Below are 25,955 nucleotides of genomic sequence, written 5' to 3' on the forward strand. Positions count from 1 at the left end.
ACAAACGAACAAGTGAGCACCAGTAAGGCCGGGACCCGCCCTCTATGTAATAGGTTATTACAGACACATCTCTAATCCCCATTAGTCGCCACGCACTGACACCAGAGATGAGAGTGGATTGATGGAAGAGCGCTAAGGGCTAAGGACGGGACCAAGTCACTCGGTACAGATGTGTGTTCGTTCGCTGTAGAGATACCAAAGCTCAGGTCCACCCTGCACTGCCAGCAGTGCCCTTGCCCAGCTGCGGCCATGCACCTCGTGTGACACCCAGTCCCCTTTCTCCACTACCCACGTGGGAGGAGGCGGCTGCTGCCTGATCCCTCGGTCATTATTACTCCCAGGGCCCGACCAAACTGTCTCACCCACACCAGATCAGACTACACCCGGCCTCTGAGGATTCGCCGGCGGCCTCTGTGATTTCTGCCGAAGCCCCTCCGTACCCATCTTCTGTTCCTTTACGGAATAGCCAAGGACGTAATTATAATAAGGACAACTGGTGTAAACACACTCGGGACAAACACGGCTGACTCACACTCAGGGGTGCCTGAGGACCACCTGCTGTCCCGGGCGCTGCCATGGACACGGGCCAGCACGGCACGCCTCACAGGGAGAGCAGGGACCTCAGGGAGTAGATGACAGAGGGAAGGGGGTTCCGCCCACCAGTTTCCAACAAGGCTTGCAAATGACTTTGCATTTCATTTATCACAAACCCTGCTGATGTCCGAAAAACGACAGAATATTCAGGGCATTACTGATTTGGCTAGGAAAATATGACTATGTTTGTGGGTTGTTTTTTTTTTTTCCAACCATTCAAAAGTCAATAAGGCTCTGGCCACTGAGTTAGCTTCTCCATGTTGCCCTCATAACCTTGCAATTTGGCAGGAGGTCCCCCTTTTTTGCCTCCTCCAAGCTCTTTCTCTCTCTCTCTCTCATTTTGAAGCTAGAGTCCAAGTTGATACTAGGAAGTATAGGAGTGTACATACAGTGCCCCTCCCCCAGACAGCCCCCTAACCCAACCCTCACCCAGCTTTGCTACGGCTGGGCAGGTCACAGCAGACTGTTAGTGTCCTGCTGCTAAAGGAAGGTGACATGAGAGGCCCCTTCCTGTGTCCCTGTGACTCTGGCCGGCCACATGTGTAATCTTCTGGCCCACAGCCACCAAGGCTGACCAGACAAGAGGTGATAGCTTCAACTGAGAGCACTGACTCAGAAGGAAATTTGGCCAGGACTGTAGAGATAAAAATGAAGAGTTTGACCTACAGAAGAGAAGGAGAAAAAAAAAAAAAAATGACAGCCAAGAGGTAGGGCCTTTAATGAGAGCCATATTAAATGCTCTGCTGCCTGGGGGAAGATTAACTGCTCTTTCTTTTTTTTTTTTGGTTCATTTTTGTTTTTCAAGACAGGGTTTCTAGCTGTCCTGGAATTTACTCTGTAGACCAGGCTGGCCTCAAACTCATGCAGATCAGCCTGCCTCTGCCTCCCTAATGCTGGGATTAAAGGCGTGCACCACCACCACCGGCTTAACTACTGGCTTAATCAGTTCCCTGGGAACTGTACTGGACCTCTGCAGATTCCTGCCCTTGTCTTTACTCAAGACACCCATAATCTCACCCTGCTCCCCAAAGTTCTCCAGGTGAGTTTTGAAGCATGGCTCCTTTGAGAGGCCCCTTTCTCCTCCTTGCTATTTGGAAGGTGAAATGCACCCCCTATCTACCAGTTTCCCCTTTCTTCCTGGCTTTGTCCCATGGCCCTCCTCTGGACCCGCTTAAGCTTACTCCTGTGTTCAGACTCAGCTCACACAGATATTGTGTGATCCGGGTGCATATTCTGATATGATCCTTAGGTCTGAGAAGGGTCTAGGAATGTGCATTCTGTCAGTGCTGAGACCTGCCTGAGGTTAGCAGCCTGGGACCCTTGTATCTGTTCTTTATCCAGCAGGAGGTTGCTCCTACCAGAGCCTACACCTCCAGTTACTCCTGAACCTGCACAGTAACATCGATGGGGTCCTTGAGAGGAAGAGGCTAGCTGGACGTGGCGGCACACACCTGTAATCCCGGCACTGGGAGGCAGAGACTGATGGGTATCTGAGTTTGAGGCCAGCCTGGTCTACAAAGTGAGTTCCAGGACAGCCAGGACTACTACACAGAGAAACCCTGTCTTGAAAACCAAACCAAAAAAAGAGGTAGAGGCTGAGTGGAATGTTTTGTGCTATGGCCAGTGAAAGGAAAAACACCCAGGAAAAACTCAGGGGAGTGGGGGACTCAGGACAGGATTAGGGAGAAGCTAGCGTTGTCAAGATGGAAGGATACTGGACTGACCTCAAGGGGAGCTTAGGAGGGGGAAGGGCCCTACTTTGAGGGAGAGCCTGATCATCACAGGCATTTCCAGGAAAGGAGGCTCCAGGACCCTGCTGCAGATACCCACGGGTGTGGGAATACAGTAGGTAACAGTGTAGGTACATGAACAAGAGGTCCTGGGAGCACTAAGGCCTCCACAACACACTCCGTGTACTTTCCCATTGCTCCCTCTCTGACAGGGCACAGTCCTCAGGTCCTCAGGCCAGGCCTGGGCCCTTCTGTTATCCTTCTAACCCTATAGCCTGGTCACTGCGCTTAATCTGCTCAGTCTGCCTCCTGGACAGACTGACCTCGAAGGTGTCCTTGCTGTCACCAGCCCCATGTACCTGGTGCTCAGCCAGCAGCGAAGGGCTTCTGGTTAGAAATAAGGCAGTGGGTCTCTGTTCTTGTGCTCGGAGCCTTCTTTCTGTCCATTATAGTTGAGAGCCAGGGGTCACGGCTATGCCAGGGCCCAGAGCTCTGCTACGGGGCAATCTCCAACTGCCTCCTCACCTCCACCCCCACCCCCGCTCACCGCCTCTGCTAATCTCTGTCACGCCGGGATCCCTCTCAACTCAGGCATCGGTACCGTAGTCTCTCCTTTGTCAAAGCCTGTACAATTTTGTGGAGAGCCGTCCTACATCACAATTCAGAAGTCTCTTCCTTGCTGATCACATGTACAAATGAAAACAATCACCCAAATACCTGACGCTCCTACCTCGCAGTACTGTTTCCTTCTACGACAACGGGTCACTGAGTCGCTCACGGAAGGTATCATGACCTCTCCTGTCGTGGTCAGCAGTGTAAGCAGCACAAAACTGAGTGAGGGCTGGGAGAAGGGACACCTGAGCGCTCCTTCCCCCTGCTGGTGAGTCCCTAGTTCTAGGGCCAGGGACATCCTCTCTTGTACATTCTCCGAAGCTGGTTTTTGTTGTTGCCTTCCCTATATCTACTTCAAACTGCTCCAAAGCACCCCCCCACCCCATTGGCCTGTTCTCCCTGCCTTGGTGCTGGCCTTCTTCCTGTGCCAGTGACGGGGACATCTCTAGGCTCTAGAGACTAAGGGCCAGGGGCCCATAATGCATCTTGACTCAGAACATACCCATAATCTGATACCAAGTATGTGCATGTGGAGTGAGTGGAGGAACCCCAGAAGCTGAGGGAGGAGGGAGGCTCCCTGGAGAAGGCAGGTGGACTCAGGGCACAAGAGTGACCCCGTCAGTGCCTCTGTGCAGTCCCTGCTACAGAACAGGGCAGGGCAGGGCTGGCAATGAGCATTTGTGAGTGTGAGTGTGTGTGTGTGTGTGTGTGTGTGTGTGTGTGTGCACGCGCGCTCGTGTGGTGTTATCGCAGAGGAAATCGATGCCTGGCACCAGCCCAGTGTTTAAGGAAAATGAATAGATTTTGGCCGAGGACAAAGAGAGTTTGATTAATCAGAAATTGGATAATGGAGGCAACACTCTAATTATTTTTCTTCCCGGCATTTATCAAGAAATATGTTTGCAGTACATATCGAAGGTAGCAGAGTGGGTGAGGGGTGCAGCTGCTGTAGGGCGTGTCTGGCCTGGGGACAGGCCGTCCGCACCCACACTCACTGGCCAGGATGGGTGTGAGGCTCCTGGAAGCCAGTCCACGGGGTGTGACAGGTCCAAGCCCGCACACACCTGGGCCAGGTAAGGCTTAAGAGGACAGGCCTTGAAGAGTGGGGCTGGGGGGGGGGGGAGTCCTGGGGCAGGCCTTAGTCAGCACAACCGCACCCTCATGGAGCCACCACTGCTCTCCTGACCCCGAGCCTCCCTCTCCCCTGGCTCTGCCTACCCAGCCCTAGCATGGGTGCAGGGCAGAAGGGCACACACCACCACGCCAGGACAAGCCACCTCTCATGAGGCTCCAGGACCCGTGGCACTGGGACAAAGGCTGTACCGGGACAACCCTCACCCAGGAGAACCATCAGGGGATCCCCCAGCAATGAAGGGCGTTCTCTGTCCTCTGGGACTGTGCAGCACCTCCTGTGGAAATTATAGTTTAGTGCTCTCTTCCCATGGCCACCTGGTCCACACAAACACGAAGGCCTCTTGGGGGTTCCACACCGGAATGAGATGTATGCACAGGAGGAGCCCTGGTCTCCCTAAGTGACCTCTCTTAGCTCGCTCACTCACTCACTCTCACACAGTCTACACGGTGAGGCTGCTATGGGACGGGGAGGAGGCAGGACAGCAATCATAGGGAGAGAAGGGACAGTCGCCAACAACAGCCAAGATGCTTTGAGACATTCAATGCCAATGAGAAAAGTGCTGAGGAGGTAGGTGAGTTCTTCTGTGTGTGTGTGTGCAAGCGCGCGCGCGTGTGGGGGGTGTCAGGGCCACAGGGCCACATTCCCAAGTAAAGAGATCTGGAGATGAGTAAAAGCTGATAGGCAACGGACAGACTGTAAGAGCAGGCTGGCTAGCTGCTGGCAAGCATGGTTTCACCCTGCCAGATGAACTTATAGGTACCCCTAACCCACCATGACCCTTTCGCCTCTGAGCTACAGCCTGAGAATCCTCTGCTCCACGGCATGCTTCCGGCAGCCGCTCTGAATCTGGAATAGGACACTGAAAACTCTCTCACCTTTGACTCAGCCCAGATCCCCCGATAAAAAACAAAACAATATCAACAACAAAACCCAAAAAACGAGGAGGGCTGGTGTGGAAGCTCAGCTGTAGCATGCTTGCCTAGAGTGAACAAAGGCCTGGTCTGGGCAAAGCCTGGGTTCCACCCCTACTACTATAAAACAACAACAACAAAAAACAATGAGCAAATAAACACTAAATGTGGGGAAATTAAGGCAGAGAGGAGAGGGAAGAGGGGAGGGAGGGAGGAAGGAAAGATGGGAAATGGGAGGTGTCCCAGTACCTCTTGCTCCCAGCAGTCCTGCTGACCTGGCCTGAAAGGCCACTTGGCCACTGACTCTGTGTGTCTGCTGCTTTCCTTCCATCAGGACCTTGTTTTGTCCCCTCAGGGCAGTTTCCCATGGATTCACCTCTTGTGTGTCACTTCTACATAAATTCCACTTCCTCGACTGATCAAGGTCCCACTGAGGCACGAGGCTCGCCGCATCACCAGGGGACCAGGAGTCCATCTGAGGTGTCTGACTGGGTGTCAGAAGCCGGCAGTTGACCTGTGTCTAGCTGGTACGTGAAGCATGGCCAGGCTGGCCGGGGCCCAGCTGCTCTCTCTTAGGGGCAGAGGGCTAGACTGGGCTACCATTCTCCACACCAGTCAGCATGTGCCAGGCCTCTGCATAAAAGGGACTCAAAGGGACAGTTCTAGGCGCATCTACTCGCCAGAGCTCGCTCCTCACCAACAGGCTTCCCGGGTGCCATTTTCTCACAGGTGATCACACACACACAAAGCCCTTGCCTCAGACTTTGATACATCTTTCATTCTGACCCAAGAAACAATAAAGAAACAAGTAAATGAAACAAGTAGGTCAGACGACGGGGCCTGCTGAGGAGAAAAAGAGAAGTGGGAGGGGCCCAGCCACAGTCGGGATGTGAATGAGGTTATGGTGAGGGCCCGGTGAGCCTGGCACAGGCATGGGTTCAGTGATGTGAAAGTTCTCCCTGTATGTGGCCCTGTGAGAACCCGAGGGAACATGGCAGCAACTGCAGGGCCCGTTCTGCCCCGTGGAGAGACCTGGCCTGCATCGCTGAGGCCAGGAGTCAGAACTGCCCTGCAGATAGGGGAAAACATTCTTCTTAGGCAGGATCCAAGGCAGCAGAGCCATGGTGGCTGAGGAGGCCAGCTGATGCTTCCTCCACTGAGTGACCAACCTGGACCCTCAGTTCCCCTCAGGGGATGAGCCCTGGGGTTAGCACACAAGGATCTCCACAGTCTGCTTACTTCTGTCATCTCTTTAGAGAAAAGGAAACTGAGGACCCAAAGGGTGAAGGGCTAAGGAATGAAGTGCAGTCCCAAGGCTGTACTCTGCTCACCAGCCATTAAAGCCAGAAAAAGGGGGATAAGGGTGCTGAATGGAAAATGCCTAGGGCTTGTTGCAGCCCAGCACTCTGGTTGCAGCAGAAGCCAGAGCCCGTGAGCTGGCAGCAGGTCCACAGGTCCAGTCAGGCAGCCTCCAACATGCCTCCCTGTGGCCAACTGGGGAGAAAGTCTACAGAGGAGGAAGCTGAGAGGCCCCCATGCTGTGGAGAATCCCAGGTTCCTCTATGCCCTTCCTGATCATGGCTTGGCAAATGCGGTGCTCTCCGGAGTCCACTGAGGCACTGGTAGGTCCCCCCATCCTACCCAGGCCAGGTCTCAGTCTCCTCAACTAAAACTGAGGCAAAACCAGGACCTTCTTTCACAGTACTGAGTGTGTGTGTGTGTGTGTGTGTGTGTGTGTGTGAGCGAGCATGTGGTGGGAGGGGTAGGTAAGGAACACTTCCTGTCCCCCGGAAGGTACTTGGCTGTGAAATCCAGGGCATATTTGGCGTCTCCTCCTCGAGAAGGTCCATGTCTGAGCTCTGGGGAAATGTGAGCGTCATTCTAAACACATCCAACCAAAAGTACAGCAGAGGACCACAGCACCCACGGCTCACAGGGTACCCTCTCTGAGGGATCAGGATCCGGGCCAGGCCCATCCAGGAATCCTGTCTTGGCAGTTCCCGGTCTTAGGGGAAGGGGTCTCCCTCTCAAAGGCTCGCTTTGACCACAGCCCTACCAGCATGGCCACAGGCCACAAGAGCCCCTGGGATAAGATGTACTTCTGGTTGATTTCTGCTGGAGGGAACGTTGGCCCCTCCCTGCACTGTGGCTTTTGACAGTCTAGCTTCCTAGCACTTCTTGATGGATTCTCGAGGGATGTCTCTAAAAGAGAGGTATACCTTAATTTAGAAGTGAATAACTCAAAACTCTGTGATGTAGCAAGCTTCTGTGTGTGTGTGTGTGGGGGGGGAGAAAATGAACAAGAAAAAACTCACGGAAGCCTCTGCACGGAGCCGCCAGCCACACCTGCCCAATGTCCGACCATGGCCGGGCCTAAGACCTATGTATCTCCTGCTACCAGCTGTCCGAGTGGCTGCTAGCCACTAGGGACAAAACGATGGAGGGGAAGAAACGGTAACTCCTAGGGAGCAATCCTTAATGTGTGGATCCAGGAGAGCCAAGACAGGATCACAGCATAGCTCCTGACCCTGCTCATAGACCCACTCAGGTAAAAGAAGAAAGGGGCAGAGGGCTGCACTGGGCATGCCACAGCCCAACTTGTTAGGCCTTGTGCTCGGCCCACTGCAGCCCAGCACTGTCCCTGCAGGTCCCCGTGGGTGGGCCGGCCTCCCAGGCATACCAATAGGCGGTGGTGGGGTCCCTCTGTCAGGCCTAAGGCTACGCAGCAGCCATCTTGAAACGCTTACAAATGCCAGATCTTCTGATGCTCCGGTCCCAGCATTTATCGCATTTATCCAGCTTCCTAAAGGACCGTCACAGTGGAGCAGGAACCTCACTGGTTCCCAGCCCTCCAACTCCAGGTTCATCCCCTCAGGATCTTGGAACTTCAGGGACCTCACTGGCCTGCAGCCTCCCAAACACTCTGATGCCAAGGACCCCAGGCTGTCACCACTGACCTCGCTCTGACTACGATATGGTCAATGCCTGCCAGATCAAGAGGAAGAGATTCCGCAGTCCCTTCCTCTTGAAGGAGTCCTCATGAGTCTCCTTCCTTCGCCAGGGCCAGCTGCATCCTTCCAGTGGCTCAGATAACACCCTGGCACTGCCATCTGACTCACGCCCTCTCATCCCCTCTTTCACCCTCCCCCCCCCCATTATAGGTTTAGCAGCCCCTCACTTGAAATACTGCCCCAAGCGGCCTTGGGGGCTCGTCCTAGCAAGGCCTGCTTTTATTTCACTTATCTACCACTGCTTTTTGGTGGTGGGGAGGAGACCAAGGGCTCCCTGGTGTTTGCTGACTCCCCTCCCCGCCCCCCGCCCCCCACCCCCCGCTGAGAGCTCTACACCCAACAGAGCCAAGCACTTCTAAAGGCCCAACAGGTCCCGGTTCCTTCTCTGTTCTAACCCGCCCTAGCCCTCTCACTCAAGAGTGTGCGCCTCACCCAATCCAGTCCTCAGACCCTTCCCACATGCCAATACTGGGCTCCTGCTACCTGCCCTTTCACACGTACCTATGAGCAAGTTTATGTGTGGTGTGTGGACGTGTGTGTATGTGTGTGGTGTGTGTGTGTGTGTGTGTCTGTGTGTGTAGGACAGAAGACAACCTCACACACTGCACCTCTTCGGATTTCCACCTTGTTTTCTGAGAAGGGGTCTCTCACCAGCCTGAGTCTTGACTAGGTTATGCTGGCCCAGGTTAGCAAGACCCAGGGACCTGCCTGTTCCGACTCCCCGTCCCCAACAACGGGATTACAAGTGTGAGCCACACCGCCTGGCAATTAGGCCCTCACACTTGAGTGTCAAGAACTTTGCTGACTGAGCCCGCTTCCCCAGCCTCCTGGCTCCCCCCACCCCACCCCTGTCCCCCCCGACTCCTGCCCCCTGCCCCGCTCTTTATTTTTGAGACGAGGTCCTGCTATACAGCTCAGGTGGGCATCAAACTAACCACCTCCTTGCCTCTTCTCATGAGCTTCTTCCCCAGTTGTGGACATAATCAAAGTGGATGGCTGATGTGGGGACCCATTCTTAGTCCTTTCCAGATGACGACAAGACGGTTCAGGGAAGATGAGTCTGGATTAGAGGCCACAGGACCAGGGCCTGTCTCCATGGTTTCTTGACTAATGGCTCTAGAGCAGAGAACCTAGGTGCTCCTGGCCCCTCCTAGGGCTACACAGAGCACAGTGTGGTCTCTGCCTGCCTGGAGGTAACTTTTGGTGTCTTCCTGTGCACTTTTCCTGCCCATGTTCCTTTAAATCAAGCTCAGGGTCTCCTAGGTGGCCCCAGCCTTGCACACCCACCCTGGGCTTCCTTCCTGGGGGTTTTAGGTGAGCAGTGGGCTATCTGCTTCCTTCACGAGCAAGCCACGGTCAGCAGCGGCTGGCACACCTCTGCAGCCACCCAGCATTTCTGGTGTTTTGAGGCTTTTGTGGGGTGGCTCACAGTCCTTGCTCGGTCCTGGTACCCCTGGGAGGAAGCACACGCTCACATTTGTTCACATGAGCACACTACCATCCAGGTTCACATGCCAGACTACTGGGCAGGTAGACCGGGGCACACTCCCAGGCTATCTGCAAGATGACTCTCTCCCAGCAGCCTGTGTGCAGGGAGCTCTTGGCAGTGGTGTCTGGATTCGGCCACCCAGACATTGCTGGACTCGCCATGGGATCTCTTGAGATACAGCCTGAGACATTTTTTTTTGTTTGTTTTTTTAATCATAAGGTACCAAAACGTCTAGGAGTTTGGGGATAAGAGAAAGAATCCATCCTCCATGCTTCAAAGCCTGAGTTCCATGGCAGGTCCCTGGAATGGACCAGGCATGAGGCACGGACCATATACCCCATGAGGGCAGGCAGGCTGTGTTCTTGCCGGGACACCCTGAGCCTCAGCCAACAGCCGATGTGTGTGTGTGTGCGGGGGAGTTGTGTGTGTGTCTATCTTTGACGGTGGGCACACTACCAAGATGAGTAAGAACCAGGCCCTTCTGACAGAAACCAAAAACATCTCTGGGACCAAGGGAGCACACAGATCTAGGGCAGAAGATGAAATCGGCCTTCTAAGGGGGAAGAACCTTGTCTCTGCATGCCTCATAAAAAAAAAAAAAGCATGTGTTAGAGGAGCACACAGAGTTTTCCAGCAAGGCCAGCATCCCTTCACGCCCAGAGGAGAGAGCGAACAGAAGGGGCACGACATCATCCAAGCGCGGGACAGCCCTCTGCAGCTTCCTGGGTCCCTCAATGGTCCCTCCTACCATGGTCCTCATTTTCAAACCTTCCCTACTCCAGACTCACCAGCTAAAACACTGGCCTCCTTCAGTGCGGGTGGCTTCATCGTGGCTAAGGAGGGGACTGGATAGGTTGGTTACCCAGGCATAAAGTGCCTTGCAAGGGAGGTCCTGGGTCCAGAGGCCAGGAGCCCTCTCAGGTCTCCCAAGTTCTTTCTCTAACACAACTCAGCTCCAGGGTCACAGAGCCATCCCCCTTTGTAGACATGGAGGCTGTGGTGGTCACTCAGACAGCCTAACAAGCAATGGTGTCTCGCCACGGTGCCTCTGTCCCCTTCCCTTCCTGTGCTTTTCTGGCTTCTCACCCACCTCTCCCTCCTAACCCCTGACTCCTCCCCAAATACACCCTGTGTTTTCACCCAACCCAGCTGCCCCAGCTTCTGAGCCTCCATTCATTCTCTCCCCTCTGCCCACATTGCTCATTCTGACCGAGCCGGTGTCCTTCAAGCTCCAGTTCAAATGTCACATTGCCCACAGGCAGGTCTGACCTAAGTCTGGGGTATCTCTCTCCCAGGCCCCTCCCAAGCCCCCCTGCACCGCACGGAAGGCCTGGTCATCAGAGCACAGCCATATTTCCCCCATAGGAAGGTGAATCAGTCCTGGGAGGGCAGGCCCCGTCCACTCCCACCCTTCCACCTCAGCACCGGGCCCAGGGGAGCCAGTACTCAGTAAATGTTTGCTTAATTGAATCTGGCCAAGCAGCTTCCTCTAGACAGGGGCCAGGTTAGCAGAACTGGATGATTCCTACGGCAGGGAAACCACTTGGGCAGAAAAGAGTCTGTCAAGGATCAGGTATTTTGCTCCAAATCCCCTCCCCAGACAAGGCGACCTCAGTTACCAGCCTGGCCCTTCCACCCTGAGACTCAGACTCCAGGGAACCCTGGTCTCACTTGGCACTGCTTTCCCATCCTCCTCTCTGTAACTGGATCCCCAATTCTCGGCCTAGGCGGATTCCTGCTGTCCTCATCCACACAGGCTCAGCACTTCCCTAAAGGCAAAGCCCCCACAGATCCACCGCAGGATCCCGGCCAGAGGCCCTCACACCCCTCCCCAAACACCCCGCCGCCTTTTAAGGGAAAAAAATATTGAGCCAGGGACACATTACAATCGCAGCAGGTCGATACTCATCTCTGGCTCCAAATGCCTCCAAGGAACCTGCTCCCCAGCAAGAGCGATGACCGAGAACAGCGAGTCGCTGTAGCGGGCCTCGGGGCCTTCTCTTCCCGTCCTACCAAGGCAAAGCGCCCGAGCTCCTGACACCTGCGGCGGTCTGCACCCCTGGACCCCCGGATGGAGACCCTCGCCTGGCGTCGTTGCTTCCGCAGCCACAGCTGCTCAGGGCATGCAGTGGTCCCACATCATCCTCGCGCCCCTAGCCCCATCTCATCTGGCGGCAGCCTCCCTTCCCAAGGGCTATTGGGCCACCGCTCCTCCCTCCCCAGGCACCTGTCTGGACCGTGGCCACCCCCTGTCCACCTCGCAGACAACCCCACCCTCGCGGCTCCCCTACGCGGCGGGGCATCCCTGTCTCTGCACCCCTACAGCCCAACAGATCTGGGGTCCCCAGCACAAAAGGCCCCAAGGCCCCGGCCCGGGTGGGGGTGGGGTGCGCCCCAGCCGCGCCCCCAGCCCCGGGTTCAGCTGTGCGCGCCGGGGCCGCTGGTGCGCTCGCTCACTCACCTCCCGGGCGCGGCTTCGTGCGTCGGTCGAGCTGCACCCGGCGGGGCGGGGCCGCGAGCGTCGCGGGGCTGTGGCGCCCTGGTTCTGCACGGCACGGGCTCCGGCGCCCGCGCCAGGACGTGACCGGTCCGCGGGTGGCACACACGCTCCGCCGCCCCGGCCGGCTCCCTCCTCCGCCCTCCCGCGCCGCCTGCCAGCGGGTCCACCCGCCCCGCACCGCGCCGCCGCCGGCAGGGGGCGGAGTCGCGAGCGCAGCCCGTTGCCAGGCCAACCGCGGGCGGGGCCTGCCGCCTGCCTGCCCCGCGCCACGCGCCGCCCCCCTTCCCGGACCGCTAGCTCCGGCTCGTTTTCCATTGGGAGGTTGCTGCCGACGGACGCGCAAACCGCCCAATAGCGACGGGCGGGGGCGGGGCGCGGCTGTGCGCGCGCCGCCGTCCTGCACGCGCTGCTGGCTCCAGCGGCGGTGGCACTGCACTGCGCCGAGCCTCAGCGAAGGCACTTCTAGCGTCTTGGGGAACCCACCCCGAGACCAGTGTAACCGTGCTTCCTTGCACCCTGGTTTCTCGGCCCTACCTCAGTGGGGTTTGGGCTCGGCCCTGGAAACCTGCCCTCCCACCCCGTCTCTTTGCCAAGTACTGTGGGTCCCTGCTGGCTTCCCTGGATCCTGTCGTCAATCCTTGAGGGCGCGTGAAAACCTTGATATTAGGGTGAAGCTGGCGAGGTTCGCGCGGCGTGGCGTTTGTCCTCTCTCCTGCTATCCTTTGCAGCACGTAGGGGCACTTCTGGAATCCCTCCTCCCTCCCCCGCTCCAGCCTCCCAGCAGAGAGACTCGGAACCAGATCAGTGAAGCCTGCCCCCTTTGGAGACTACACAGGAGACATCACACCCTTGGCAAAATGCACCTAAGTGTAGGCTGTGAGAGTCTGCTCTCGGTATCAGGAGGAGCCCGTGTGTGGATCTTGGCAGGGGTCACCTTTACACCAGCCCAAGAAAGGCCAGGGGTCACCACGGTAGTGCCTCTCTGTCCTTTCCATCCTTGTAACTTTCAGCGTGGTGTGTGTCCTAGAGCCCAAGATGAGGTGGGAGCCATGGCCTTGCGTTGGTGCCTGCCAGCTGGATGCTTTGGAGGCAGGACATCATCCCACCGTCCCCTGGGAGTATCTGCTCGGTTGTGAAATGGGGGCAGTCGTACTGCATACCCCAGGGGGACAGCCCACCTGTGAACGTGCTGCGGGACAGGTGCTGGTTACTCAGGCCAACCTTGACACCCTTCACTTCATACACTATTGCTCCCTAGAAGGGACCAAGGAAGCTAACCTGTCAAACAGGGTTACTGTTGCCTCCTCACAGGGTCAACATATGCAGGAAATACACCCTAGTAAGTGATCGGGGCTGGACAGACACGGTTTGCATGGCAGGTTCAGGGGTCAGAGCTCAGCCCTCTGCAGAGGACGAAACCAATGCAAGAATTAGATTACTCTCTAAGATACTCCGGGTATCTTATGGAGCAGAGGCTAGCCCCTGGGACGGGACGCCAAGGCTGGCTGCTGTCTCCTGGACCTGACTCTGGCAACGACCACAGAGTGGCGGCCTCCGCGTGGCGCATACTTTTAGAATATAGCTCCGCGCTGTTTTAGAAGACTCTGGAAGCAGAGGCTGGAAAAGCAGCATGATCACCCATCCCTAATAGCTGTGTTGTTATGGTAGTTCAGCGGGGCTCCGGGGGCATACGGCAAGGAGAGCAACATGCACTGGGCTAGCTTTTCGAAGAAAGTTGCTTGGGCCGGAGCCATGGCAAGGGCAGTGTGGCCGGGTATCAGAGAGAAGTTAGTTCGAGGGTGGGCCTGAAGGGATGTGAGGTCCCCTGAGAAGCCGGGAAAACCCAGCTTGTTCACACTGGCACCTATTGGATATGGAAGGAGACCAGGAACAGTCACAACCAGCTACAGGCCTTTTGATGAGACTGAGGAGGTTGGCTTAAGAATCAGCAGAGATGGGGGGCGGGGAGAGGGGGGAAGAGGAAGAGAGGATGGGACTGGGTGGAGAGAAGGAAGGGGGCTACGATTAGGATGTTAAGTGAATAACTAATTAAACAACAACAACAACAACAACAAAAACAATAGAGAAAGATTAGCTTTTTACATCTGAGAAGGCAGTGGCTGAGTATTATATTATTTTCAATAGGCGTGGACTCAAAGACCACGTGGGCCGGGTCACTGGGAATAATCAGGTTAAAAAAAAAATCTTGACTAGCACAAACTGAGGACAGGCAGTCCCTAGTGCAGGGTAGAGCCTGCTGCAGCGATAGACTCACAGGGACACGTGTTCCTTGGTGACCTGCCCCTAGCTGGCTCTCTAAGTAGCCTGCCCGCTACCCCGGTGTGAGCTAGGGCTGTCCTGCTCCTCCCTCGATCTTCAGCTACCCAGGGCCTGGCCTTTAGGGATAGCGTCTCTCCCGACTGGCTTCTTTCTGTGCTCCGCCTCTTCCACCCCCAGGACTCACCGATTCTCCGGCCGTGGCAGCCGGCTGGGTTTCTGTACTCTGTTTCTCTGGGGTCCGTGCAGCCCAAACCCCATCTTAACATGCAAGACTGCCCCTGGACCCATCACCCATCTCTTAGCTGAAAAGAAACAGCACAAATGACCAGAGGAGACATACCCGACACAAACTTTATTTTTATTCACTCCCAACCCCCACCATCTCGAAATGAGTCTTGGTCCTGCTGCCTGGTAAGTCTTGGAGCAGTAGCTGGAGACAGATGCCTGAGAAACAAAATCTGAGGTGTGGGGGGTCCTGGCTTTGCCTTCGGCTAGCAAGTCCTCAGGCATTAGACTTGCTCTCTGGGCCTGCTGAGGAAACCAGGCTCAGAGATTAGGTCCAAAGTCACACAGCTGGGAAATGACACATTCAGGCATCAAATCTAGGCTTTGGAAGTCTGTGTTGTCAATAAAAAACAAGCAAAGAAAACCAGAGGGAAAGTGGCTTCCCTGAACCGTCCTGAGATCCCTGAGCACTAATGGGCAGAGCCAGTTGCTACACCCAGACACCCCAGGGAGAAGCCAGATAAGGGCCCTAGGAGCCAAGGATCATCAGGGAACAGGAGGAGCAGCTAGAGCTTCAGAGGTCCCTGCCCCGCCTCTCTTCCCCATGCCACCATCACCCGTCACCCGCCATCCTCAGGGACCAGAGGAATCAAAGCAAAGCAAAGCAAAGCAAAGCAAAGCAAAGCAAAGCAAGGGGGTGATGCCCTCGAAGAGGAAATTCCCCGGTGCTAATTGGCACTGAGAGACCTTTAGGCTAATTAACCTGTTCATTTGCCTCTCTAGAGTAAATTAGAGGGTTTAGCTGGGGAGGCCTAAAGAGAGACATTTGCTGGTGGCCACCTCCTCAGGGGCAATGGCAGGCTTTGTAGCGGGCACAGTGGGCTGCCGGAGAGGCTTGGCAAGAGGGGCCTGCAGCCAGGCAGCAGTCCCAGGTGGCCCTTGTGCTGTGGGGAAGAGAGCTCCCCTTTGTTCCCCTCTCACTGCTGTGAACTGGGAAAGCCTGGGGCTCTCCGGGTGCCGTCTGTGCCTGGTTCCGGGTTCCCCAGAAGGAGAGGGGTAGGCCTTGCTTTTGGGCAGGGGGGGGCCTCCTCTCACTGTGCTTCTGGTACCCTTACCCCTATGGTCTGCTTACAAAATGCTCCCCACAGGTTCGTGTGACTGGACACCTGCTACCCAGCTAGTGGCACTGTTTTGGGGAGGTTGTGGGACCTTTAGGACGTGGAGCCGAGCTGGACAGAGTGGGTCAGCCGGGGTAGGCCTTGAGGTCTCCAGCCTGGCCCCTCCACCCATTACTGTCTGATGTGTGTACACAGGCCCAGACATTTACAAAAGCCCTTGGCCAGAGTCTGGATTCCTGTCACATTCAGATGGGGACACAGATCCTTTGGGGACAGCAGGTAGTGTTTTACGCCCCACGGCTTCTCTCTCAGGCTCTATTCCAGGCTCCCGCAGCCTTGGTGTAGCCTGGATATGAAAGGACATGCCATGCTTTGCCACCACTCTGGGGAAAATTTAATTTTCCTTTTACCCGTGACAAAAACACTTGAGAAAAAGCAACATAAAGGAGGGAAGCTTTGCTTTGGCTCATGGTCGTCTAGGCTTCAGTCCTAGTGTTCACGTGGCTTCGTTAGAGAGCATCATGGTGGCAGCCGTGCCAGGGCCGAGCCGCCTGCCTTCTGGGTAGGCTGGGGCAAGGAGAGAGAGAGAAAGAGGGGGAGGGTGGGAGGCAGGAAAGGTGGTGATTGGGAACAAGACAGAATTTTCAAAGGCAAGGCCCTCGTGACCTGCTTCTAATGGACCCCGCCTCCTAACAGCTTATTCAGCTTGGAACTCATCACGGATTAAATCACCGACGAGGCTAATTGACAGGGTAAACGCCACCATGGGCCAATCAGCTCTCAACGGAGGCACTTGCTGGGGATCAAGTCTTTAAAAACCCACGAACCTTTGGGGATATTTTCTGTCCAGCCCATAACAGTATGGGAGGGGAGGGTATCTCTGTGTGCCTGAATCTGCAGCAGTAAGCTGCAGTCTCTCAGGCCGCTGTGCCACTCAACCATGGTTGATGCCTTGGAGGCACACCTCAGTCAAAGAACTTTCTGTGTTTGGTCACTTCTCAGGTCTAGCTCTGGACCTACTGCATCTGTGAACTCCTCTCCAGTTCTCCTCTCCCAGGCAGGGCAATTAGCCCTGGGGGGCGGGGGAGAAGGACCCTTAGCCCCTCTTCCTGTTCCGCAGGTGCCCGGGGCATCGTCAGCAGCGGCTTGATCCCCTCGCTGGTCTGGAAGCTGCAGACGGAGGACGAATACATTCAGGAGCTCATCCTGGACACCCTGGCCCCGTGCCTGCGGGAGGATGCCAGCGAGGCCCTTGACAGCCAGGCTGTGCCCTATTTTAAGGAGAAGCTCCTCAGCGAGTCCCCCCAAATCCGCAGCAAGGCTGCTCGGGCGCTCATCGCCATCAGGTGAGGCCTGTTTTGCATTGGCTGAGGGGACCACCTCCGTAGGTTTCTGCCAAGGGTCAGAGAGGGCCATCAAGCTACCCTTGGCCTACCTGTAGACCAGTGGTGAGGCTTCACCTTGCCGTGTCTGCCACAGGGCACGCACCCAAGCAGACTTCCTCTAATTTCCTTGCGTCCTGGGGAAAGGAGGGCAGTGGCTCAGAAGTGTACCCTTTTCCATCACGGTGAGTGGCCATGGTGCCTGGCCTGAGGCTGAGCCATATCCCAGCAAACTCCCTCACTCGCATCTCAGACACACCTAGCTAACTGGTCACCTCCCCACGGGGAAGAAAAGCAGATGAACTCCAGTGATAACAACAATAATGTGGTGGCCAGGCATTGCCTATTAAGGTCAACGGTTTGGTTAGACAAGTGCCAGGGAAGGTTGCACCACGGGGTCCAGCTTGGCTGTCTGCCTTTTGAGGTGACCGGATGGAAGCATGAGCTCTAGTTGTTTGCCTTGGTTCACAGGCTCACTGTCTAAATCCTGACCTGAAGCACAGATGAGTCCTGTGTCCTAAGGGGAACCCTTTGCCGGTGGCCACACCAGCCTCAGCATGAGGGGGAGGGGAGGCCCTGCCATCCCATAAGTCCTGGGCGTCTTGCTGGAGGGCCAGGCTGCTGTTCCCGGGCCTGGATGCCTCCTCTGAATGCTTGTTACTGTTACCATGCACATTCCCACACCCACCCACAGTCAGCCCTGTCAGGTCTCTGGCCAGAGGTCCCCCAGCCTTACCACCCCTCCCCCTACTGTGCCACCCATGCAGTGAGTTTCTCCTGTTCCCTGCTGTGGACCAGCGGCTAGATAATGTGCCCCAGCAAGCGTCAATCGCCGAGGAAGCTAAAACCCGGCTCCTTCTTCAGTGCCTGAACTAGCACCCACCTAGTGTCCCTGAGTAGTTAAACTCAGGACAGCCCTGCAGGTGTGACCTTGATAAATCACCCCAGGGTAAAGACCAATGGCCCCCAAAGCCAATGGCCTCACAGCATCACAGAGCGGCGGCCGCCAGATGTGTCTCCCAGACAGTGTTCCCGTAAAATGCCTGTGTCTTCTGAGGTGTTCAAAGTTCGGAGAATTCTGTGGGCAACAGAGCAGGGAAGCAGTGGGCCAGCACTTAGGCCGAAGTCTTTTCATTCGTGTGCCGTGTCATTACCCCGGGGCCTGCAAGGAGGCTTCCAGGCCGGGGAGGCCGTCTCCGTTTGGGAGGATGATGCCAATCCTCTCTCATGGTCTCGAAGCCCTTGGGAAGCTCGCCACCCTCATCTTCACGACTTCATACAATGCTGGTGAGCGGATGAGGGTGAGCGGAGGTCACCCCGCCTTGGCCCGTGGCATCGGCTGTCGGGCACCAGGCTGCTCACCTGCTCACCCGGAGTGGAGCAGCCTGGTTCTTCCCTGGCGCAGCTGTGGTCAAGCCATCCTGCTGCAGGCCATACCCTTGGCTCATACTCTCCCTCGTGTGGAAGGCAAGATGGACATGTCTGTATTCATGAGCACAGCCTAGAATGAAACTCATTCTCCCCCTGGGTCTCTTTATCTTTTTTTCACTGGCAGCGAGCCACACTCGGACTAGTGATCTTCAGGGCTTCGGTCATGGCAGTCCGGGAGATCTTATCTTGGTGTGCGTCTCAGGCCCTTCCTCGGTCTTACACCCCCTCTGTCCTCTCTCCGTCCCAGCGTCCCTTTGGAGGGCAAGAACCAGGTGTGGCAGCATAATGTCATTCCTGTTCTGGTGAAACTGCTGGTAGATCCTGACGAGGAGGTACAGGCCAATGTCGCTGGGGCCCTGATGAACGCAGCAGTGACCACTGAAGGTAAGGCAAGAGAGCCCCGTGGATCCCTGAGGCCAAATGGGTGCAGGCAGGAGGAGCGACCCTCCCTCCCAGCTTGCCAGCAGCCACAGTGAGCTTTTCAGCTTTCCAGTCAAGGGCTAAGCATTGGCCTATCAGGCCTCTGGGCTCCATCAAAATCCACGTTTTGCTCCATTACTGAAGTCCTTTTGAGGTCTGGTCCAAGGTTCGGACCTCTCATCTTCTAAGACACAGTGGGCTGCCTGTGACTTCTCACAAGTCCCCCACAGGGGACCCCTGCCCCCCTACACCAAGCCATTTCCCAGGCTAAAGACCTTGCCTGATGCTGGTGTTACTTCTTAAAACTATTTTATTTTTGTTTCTTATACCTCTTTCACCCTGCTCCACCCCAATTCCTTCCAACACCCCAACACCAGGAAGGAGAGAAAGAAGGTTAGTGGGGAGAGGGTTCACAGTTCTCTTACAGTGCTTCCTGCTGTGTAGGGTCATAGTTCCTTGGGGCAAGCCCAATCTTTGTTTAAGGATATCCCCAACTTCTTTTCATCAAAATGCATCAACAGCAGCCAGGATTAGGGGGTTGGGGGACAGGGGGTGGGGAGAGGGAACCAGCAGCCTTCTTCTTTCTCGGAGCCCCCTCAAAACTTTCTGGGCTCTGGTGTTTATTCCCTCTCAGAGCCTGTACAAGGCAAATAGTCTCCTGCTGTGGACAGTCTGAGTTAGTTCCATGTCCCACACCTGGGATCAAAACAAAACCATGTTCACGTATCAGAAGCTGGAACTACCACAGCAGCCTCACGCTCAGGTCTCTTGTAAGCCGTGACTCCAAGATGGATTAGTTTGCTGTCTGTGATTCTGTTATTCCTGGGCCTAAGCAGATCCTGGAGCCCTTGACCTTATGTGTTTCTTTCTTTAAAAGAGTATTTTTTGCTAATTTTAGTTATGGGTAGGTATGTGTGTTCATGCGTGCATGTGTTTGTGTGTGTGTGTATGTGTGTGTGCATGCCCAAGCAATGAGATGCCCCTTCCCCTGGAGCTTGAATAACAGGTGGTTGTAAGCTTCTTGATGTGGGTGCTGGGAACAGAACTCAGGTCCTTTGCAAGAGCGACACTATTAACCTCTGACCCCTCTCTGCATCCCCTTTTTATGGGTTTCTTGATCTTAGTGACTTTTCTCAAGTTGTAGGAAAGCATTGTCCTTTGAAGCTCTGAGGCCAGGATTCCCAGTCAGGTACACTTCAAGGCTAGGCCATCCAACCCCTGGCTGAGGAAGGTGACCCAGGGCAGGCTCCACACCAGATAGGCCAGGCGTGGCATTCTCTTGTCTTGCCCTTCGTACCTGCTGTCTGAGCTTCCTGAATGGTCCACACTCCCCTGCTCCAGCCCCGCGGTCTCTGCTTCCTTCACGTTTCCTGATGACTCTGTGGGTCATGGATTTGTAATCAGTCTGTTTCAGAGTCTCCCAATGATAAAGAGGCCCCTGGAAGCTCCCCACTGGACCCCACGCGTCCAATTTGAGACACACAGGAGGAGACCCTGGGGCCTTTCTCAGTCGTCAGCCTTTTCCCATCATTTGTCCTCACCAAGAGAGTTCTGCCTGTCTGTGGAGCAGGGCACCCCATGTGTCTTCCCATTGGGGTACCTCAGTCCAAGCTCATGTGGGAGGTCTTGGAAGGCCAGGGACCCACCAGGCCTTGGACAATGGCCAGAGACACAGTGACCAGGACCTAGGGCCGTGTCATCCATTCCTAGATGGGTCTCCAAGTCCCTGCTCTGTCAGGCTCTGAGCTGGACCAATGGAGCTCAGGGGTCTCGGCCATGGGTGTCTACAGCTGTCAGGAGAGGTGCGATGATGACAGATGTGGAGGAGAAGCTAGCCTTCGGGGCAGGGAGGGGATGTGGGCTTGGGGCAGCGGCCAGCCTCCTCTGAGCCTCCTCAGAGCCTCAGGGCTCTGCTGTTAAGCTGCACCTTCTCGCCTGACGCGCTTGCTTTGTGCTAAGGGCAGGGCAGCTCCTCAAGAAATACCTGCCACATAATCAGATGACTGATTATTTTTTCCTTTTGAAAATACTGTGTATGCCGTCTCCTGAGGGCTGATTTTGTCTCCTGAGGGGTAGAGGGACACAGCTGGGCTGGTGAAGGGACTGAACAGGCAGAAGAAAGAAAGAAAGAAAGAAAGAAAGAAAGAAAGAAAGAAAGAAAGAAAGAAAGAAAGAGATGGCCCTGGTTGGACCCAGCGGGGCAGTGGACCACCAGTGGGCAGGGAAAGAAGGTGGGCACAGGTGGCATTGCTCCTGAGACATCTCAGGCAGCAGGTCGGGGTGGGGTTTGGGGGACGGCACCTTTAGTGCAGGTGAGTGTGGAACCCAGTGTCTATGGCCCACAGGGAAGTATGCAGCACTTGACGCCAATGCCGTCGGCCCGCTCATAGAGTTGCTCTGTTCCAAACCCACGACCAAGGTGATCCTGAATGCCACCAAAGCCCTCACTATGCTGGCCGAAGCCCCCGAGGGCCGCCGGTCACTGCAGGCCCACTTGTCTACTTTCCAGCGCCTCCTGGTGCATGACATGGAGGCCATACAGAGAGCAGCCCAAGTCGCCATCAAAGTGATTGAGTGGAAGCCGTGACTCCCTCTGGGGCCGGGGGGCTCCCTCTCTGCCTCAATAAACGAGTTGAATCTCCCCATGCTGGATTTCCAATGCCGCCTCATGTTCCCGGAGCAATCCTAGGAGAGGAAGACACATCAGACCCAGAAGGGCCTTGTTCTGGGAAGCTCAGGCCCATCCCGTGCCAGGAAGTGGAAGGAGGACCGAATCCTCCGGGGACAGTGTGGGAGGCACAGGAGTGGGATTGGGGCTTGGAAGGTACACAGCTGGGCCAGGCACCGGGCAAACTGTGCGTTCGGATGATCAGGACCCTGGGGTGCAGCTGAGCACAGCTTTGCTGACTACTTCAGCTGGGAAAGTGGTCGGGTTGCCTGTTAGTGTACGCTCATCTAGTTCTGCCTGAACCAGCAGGGGATGGATGCCCTGGTTTGCAAGGCATCCATGGTGTGTCCAGCCTCTGCTGGAGGAGCTAAAGAAACAGAGCAAGGCTTCAGGGCAGAGCTCTGGGACTAAGACAGACCCCCGTCTCTTCCCCAGGAGCCGGCTAAAGCTCCCACCTCACCAGTGGGAGTTTATTTTGAGAGAACTGCTCAGAGTAAATATTATCAAAACCAGAACCCACAAGAACCCAAGTGAGCCTCTCCTCACTGTCCATTCAAGGAGCCTCAGGGACCCTCCTGGTTTTCAGGAGAAGCCAAGACAAGTATGTGTCCTGGAATTAAAGGATTGGCTCAAGTGGGCCCTCTTGTACCAATGGGGCCTGGCTGCTGGACCCAAGTAGCATTTCAGGTACCATCCTATTTTGAAAAAACACACTGAATAAAAGACAACTGTCCTCTTTCAAGAAAGCTGGGGCCCTGTGCCTTTGATCTCTATTCTGGAACCCTCTTCTGTGACATGACCCCAGGTGCTGGGTTAGAAGCTCCAATCTGTGTGGTCATGAGTTCCTCTCTTCTGTCTCTTTCTAGCTGGTTATGACTTCTGTTTCCTCTGGCTAAAACAGTGTCTCTAATTGCAGTCTGTTTTAAGTGCTGGTCCCTTATGTCCAACAGACAATCTACCCTAAAATGTCTCTAGGCAACGATGAACAGCAGTCCTTCAGGAAATGCTTCAAAAAAAAAAATGGAGGAAGGAGCATTTTCAGCTCCACCTGTAACAATATTGGAAAGCCCTGTCCCTCTACCACAAAGAAATGGCAAGAAAACTATAGACCAGTAGGTCTTAACAGAGACATGACACTGTAGCAAAAAGTCAGTGAAACAAATACAGCAACATAGTAAAAGTATTATAGTGTCAGTACCACTGGGTTTTAAATATCCTAAGAAGGGACGTACTAAAGTCAGATCATTCCACAAAATCCAATACCCATTCATAGTCAATAACAAACAAACAAACAAACAACAACAAAAACAACATGTTAGGAAATCTAGAAATGAGGAAAGCATCCTCTACACAATAAAAAACACCCGTGAAAATTCGACAGCTGGCATCATATCAAGAACTACTTATTCCTTGAGAAAAGGAACAAGGCAAGGACCTCTGTTTCTGACATTTTGGTTCAGCATTGTCCTGGGGGTTCTAGCCAGGGCATGTAGGCAAGTAAAGAAATAAGGGCCATCCATTTTTTTTTTTAATAAGCAAACTATTTAGATTCATCAATTACACCATCAGTGTATGAAAAACACCTTAAAACTATTAGAACTAACAAGTTCATCATCTTGGTGGCACCAATATACAATCAGTTATATTTCTGCACACTGGCAGTGAACCACAGAATAATGAAGCTGAGAAATTTTTACTTACAGTAGCATAAAAGAATAAAATAAGTTAGAATAATTTTTTTTTTTTCTGACACAAGCTAGAGTCATTTGGGAAGAGGGAAAGTCAATTAAGAAAATGCCCTCACCAGACTGACCCAGGGGAAGGGCTGCAAGGCTTTTAAAATTTTTATTTATTTTTTTATTAATTGGTGTGGGAGGATTCAACTTACTGGGAGTAATTCCACCCAGAGGCTGATGGTCCTGGATGACATAAATAAAAGCAGGCTAAGTAAGTCACATCCTTCTGTGGCCTCTGAGTTCCTGCCTGCAGGTTTCTGCTCTGAGTACCTGCCATTTTTTCCCAGGGTGGGGACTACAAGCTATAAGCTGGAATAAACCCTTTTCCTGGCCAAGTTGCTTTGGTGGTGGTGTTTTTGCAGGAAGCAGTAAAAACCCTAAGTACAAAACACTCCCCAAAACAAAACAACAAAACAACAACAACAACAACAACAACAAAAACCATCTAACAAAAGAAATGCAAGAACTATGCATTGAAAAGTGTAGCTAAGAGACCCTAAACACCTAACCAAATGGAAAGACGGCCCATATGTGCAGATCCGGGATTTGACGCTGTGCTGTTTGGCAGTAACACCCTCAGGCATTTCAGGCTTCATGATGGAAACAGCTCCCATTTCCCCAGGTCTGTTCTTCCTCCGGGGTAGCCTGTTCTAGAATGGATGTCGCTGTCTCCTGTACTCTCATGCCACATGGTCACCCTGGACCCCTCGTGATTTATGAAATTGGTTGTCAGCAGGGTCTAGAATTGCCCGGGGTGATTCCTCCAAGCACAGCCCTGAAGGACCATCTGGATCGGGCCAGCCCTTGGGCACGCCTGCGAGGGGTTATCTTGACTGGTTAATCCAGTTGGGTCCAGCCACCTTCAAAGCCTGTTTGGTACCATTCCCCCGAGCTTGGGTCCTGGGCTAAATAAAAAGCAGAAATCTGCTTTTTGTCTGGAGTCATAGCGGACATTCACCCAGTGGACAGTCAGCACTCTCTTCTTGATTGTGGACGCAAAGCAACCAGCTGCACAATATGCTTGCACCGTGGCTCTCGGGCTCCGATGAACTGTAGCCCTAAAATACAAGCCAAGGTAAAAATCCCCCTGACATTGTTGTTTATATCAAGTATTTCTATCCCAACAACATGGAAGGTAACTGAGACCCCTCCCTCCAAAGTTCTCTTTGCCTTTGTGCAGTCTCCTAGAGGGCGGCCTACTTCACATCCACCTTCCCAGCAGCATCCAGCAGATAGGATGTCTGGAACGTGAAAAGGCACTTATGACGGGCGTGAGAACAGCACATAAGACAGAAGCCATAACTGTTGTTGCCTTCTCTCTGCACCGGCTAGAAGGTCTCGGAACACTCCCTACAAGCTCTGTTCAAAGCTCCCTCTCTGAGGGCACCACGGGGTGCTGGTTACAGAGTAAACTGCCAAAGCCATCAGCGGAAGAATCAAGGCGAGGAGGAGGGACCAGCTCTTTGAGCGTGCTTTGAGGGTGTGATTCTTCCTGATGCTGGATGGGCCTCCCCCAAGACACTTGTAGGTACTTGGAGCTTTTCTTAAGGATGATGTCGTTTATCTCAGTCCAAGGAGGAAGAAGGAATGGTTGGTTAGGTAGTCCCCGCAGAGGCAGCCCACGAGTCCCCATGACTGGCTTAATAGCAGGCTGGGGAGACCTCCCAGGGAGAAACTTCCCTCACGGTCTGCCCTCCAGAAGTCAGCGCAGTGAATAATGGAGAAGAGTGTAGTCTCAGCCCAATGCTCGGGCCAGGCGGGAGCTGGACATTCTGCCCAGGTGGCAGCTGTTGCCTCTGGTCTGATGGTCATCAGCCCTGGCCCAGCACCTGCGAGTCAGGGCCCTGGCAGGGGTGCAGCAGTGCCTACAGCAGGACGTCCTTCATACCAGGACAGCCTTCGTGGGTGAGACAACAAAGCAGCAGGAGGGTGGGTACAGGGGGGAAAAAACCCAACCCCTATCGTCTGGTAAACACAAGCAAAAAAAAAAAAAAAAAAAAAAGTGCCAAACATATCAGAGATAAAAAGCCAATATTAAATTTAAAGTGAAAGTTGTTGCTTATGAAGTAGAGCCATTTGGAGAAAGTGACTCATCTCCGAGAGGAACAGATGTTCTCGTTTGCATCGCCTCCTTAACTGTGAATGGACTTTGCTCTGTGCCCTGAGCGCGCACAGTCCGCGGCGGTGGCACTGGCCCCACCCAGAGGAGGCGTTTTCATTAGTGCGGTCCTTGGCTCCACACGGTCAGGCCCCCTTGTGCGTGTGTGTTTGGGGGGGACCCACGTCAGCCCCATCACGATGAGGGAATCTGGGAAAGGCAGTGGTCTTTCCTGCCCCCCGGCTCCTCACTCCATCGAGGCGTGTCAGGCCCAGCAGGCAGGGTCACCAGCTGTGTACACGGACAGCATCCTCCCATCAATGGCCACTCTCCAGCGTGTCAACCCATCCATCCCTTTCATGTCCCTGCTCACCTTCAGCTTTCCGGCTGCCTCCCCTGGAGCTAGCACCTCTGTTCCTCTCAATGTACTACGGTGCTCTTCCTCTATTCTCTTTAGTTACTTCCATCTTCTCAGTGGCCACCTGTTGCTAAGATCCCTTCCTGGGAGAGATGTCAGCAGCACCTACCTTTTCTCCCAAGGTTCCAGTGACAAACCCAGACACAGATCCACCAAAGCTCACCCTGAGGAACCAGTGAGCTCCCTGGGCTTCGTCT

General features: G+C 54.5%; 2 protein-coding genes across 3 annotated transcripts in view; one reads left to right on the plus strand and one right to left on the minus strand.

The window, feature by feature from the left end:
• Gnaz (G protein subunit alpha z) overlaps positions 1-12,176 on the minus strand; it is a 48,689-nt gene extending 36,513 nt beyond the window's left edge. The window contains exon 1 of the mRNA XM_021646068.2: positions 11,944-12,176. The gene's annotated coding sequence lies outside the window, so the exon portion shown is untranslated. The remainder of the gene's footprint in view (positions 1-11,943) is intronic.
• Rsph14 (radial spoke head 14 homolog) overlaps positions 1-21,475 on the plus strand; it is a 98,722-nt gene extending 77,247 nt beyond the window's left edge. For both annotated transcript variants that reach the window (XM_060369365.1, XM_021646069.2), the window contains exons 5-7: positions 16,726-16,951; positions 18,666-18,802; positions 21,184-21,475. In XM_060369365.1, the coding sequence (XP_060225348.1) occupies positions 16,726-16,951; positions 18,666-18,802; positions 21,184-21,425 (605 nt within the window). In that variant the 3' untranslated portion in view covers positions 21,426-21,475. The remainder of the gene's footprint in view (positions 1-16,725; positions 16,952-18,665; positions 18,803-21,183) is intronic.
• The last annotated feature ends 4,480 nt before the right edge of the window (positions 21,476-25,955 follow it).

This window comes from Meriones unguiculatus, chromosome 16, assembly GCF_030254825.1.
Source record: "Meriones unguiculatus strain TT.TT164.6M chromosome 16, Bangor_MerUng_6.1, whole genome shotgun sequence".
NCBI classification, from domain to species: domain Eukaryota; kingdom Metazoa; phylum Chordata; class Mammalia; order Rodentia; family Muridae; genus Meriones; species Meriones unguiculatus.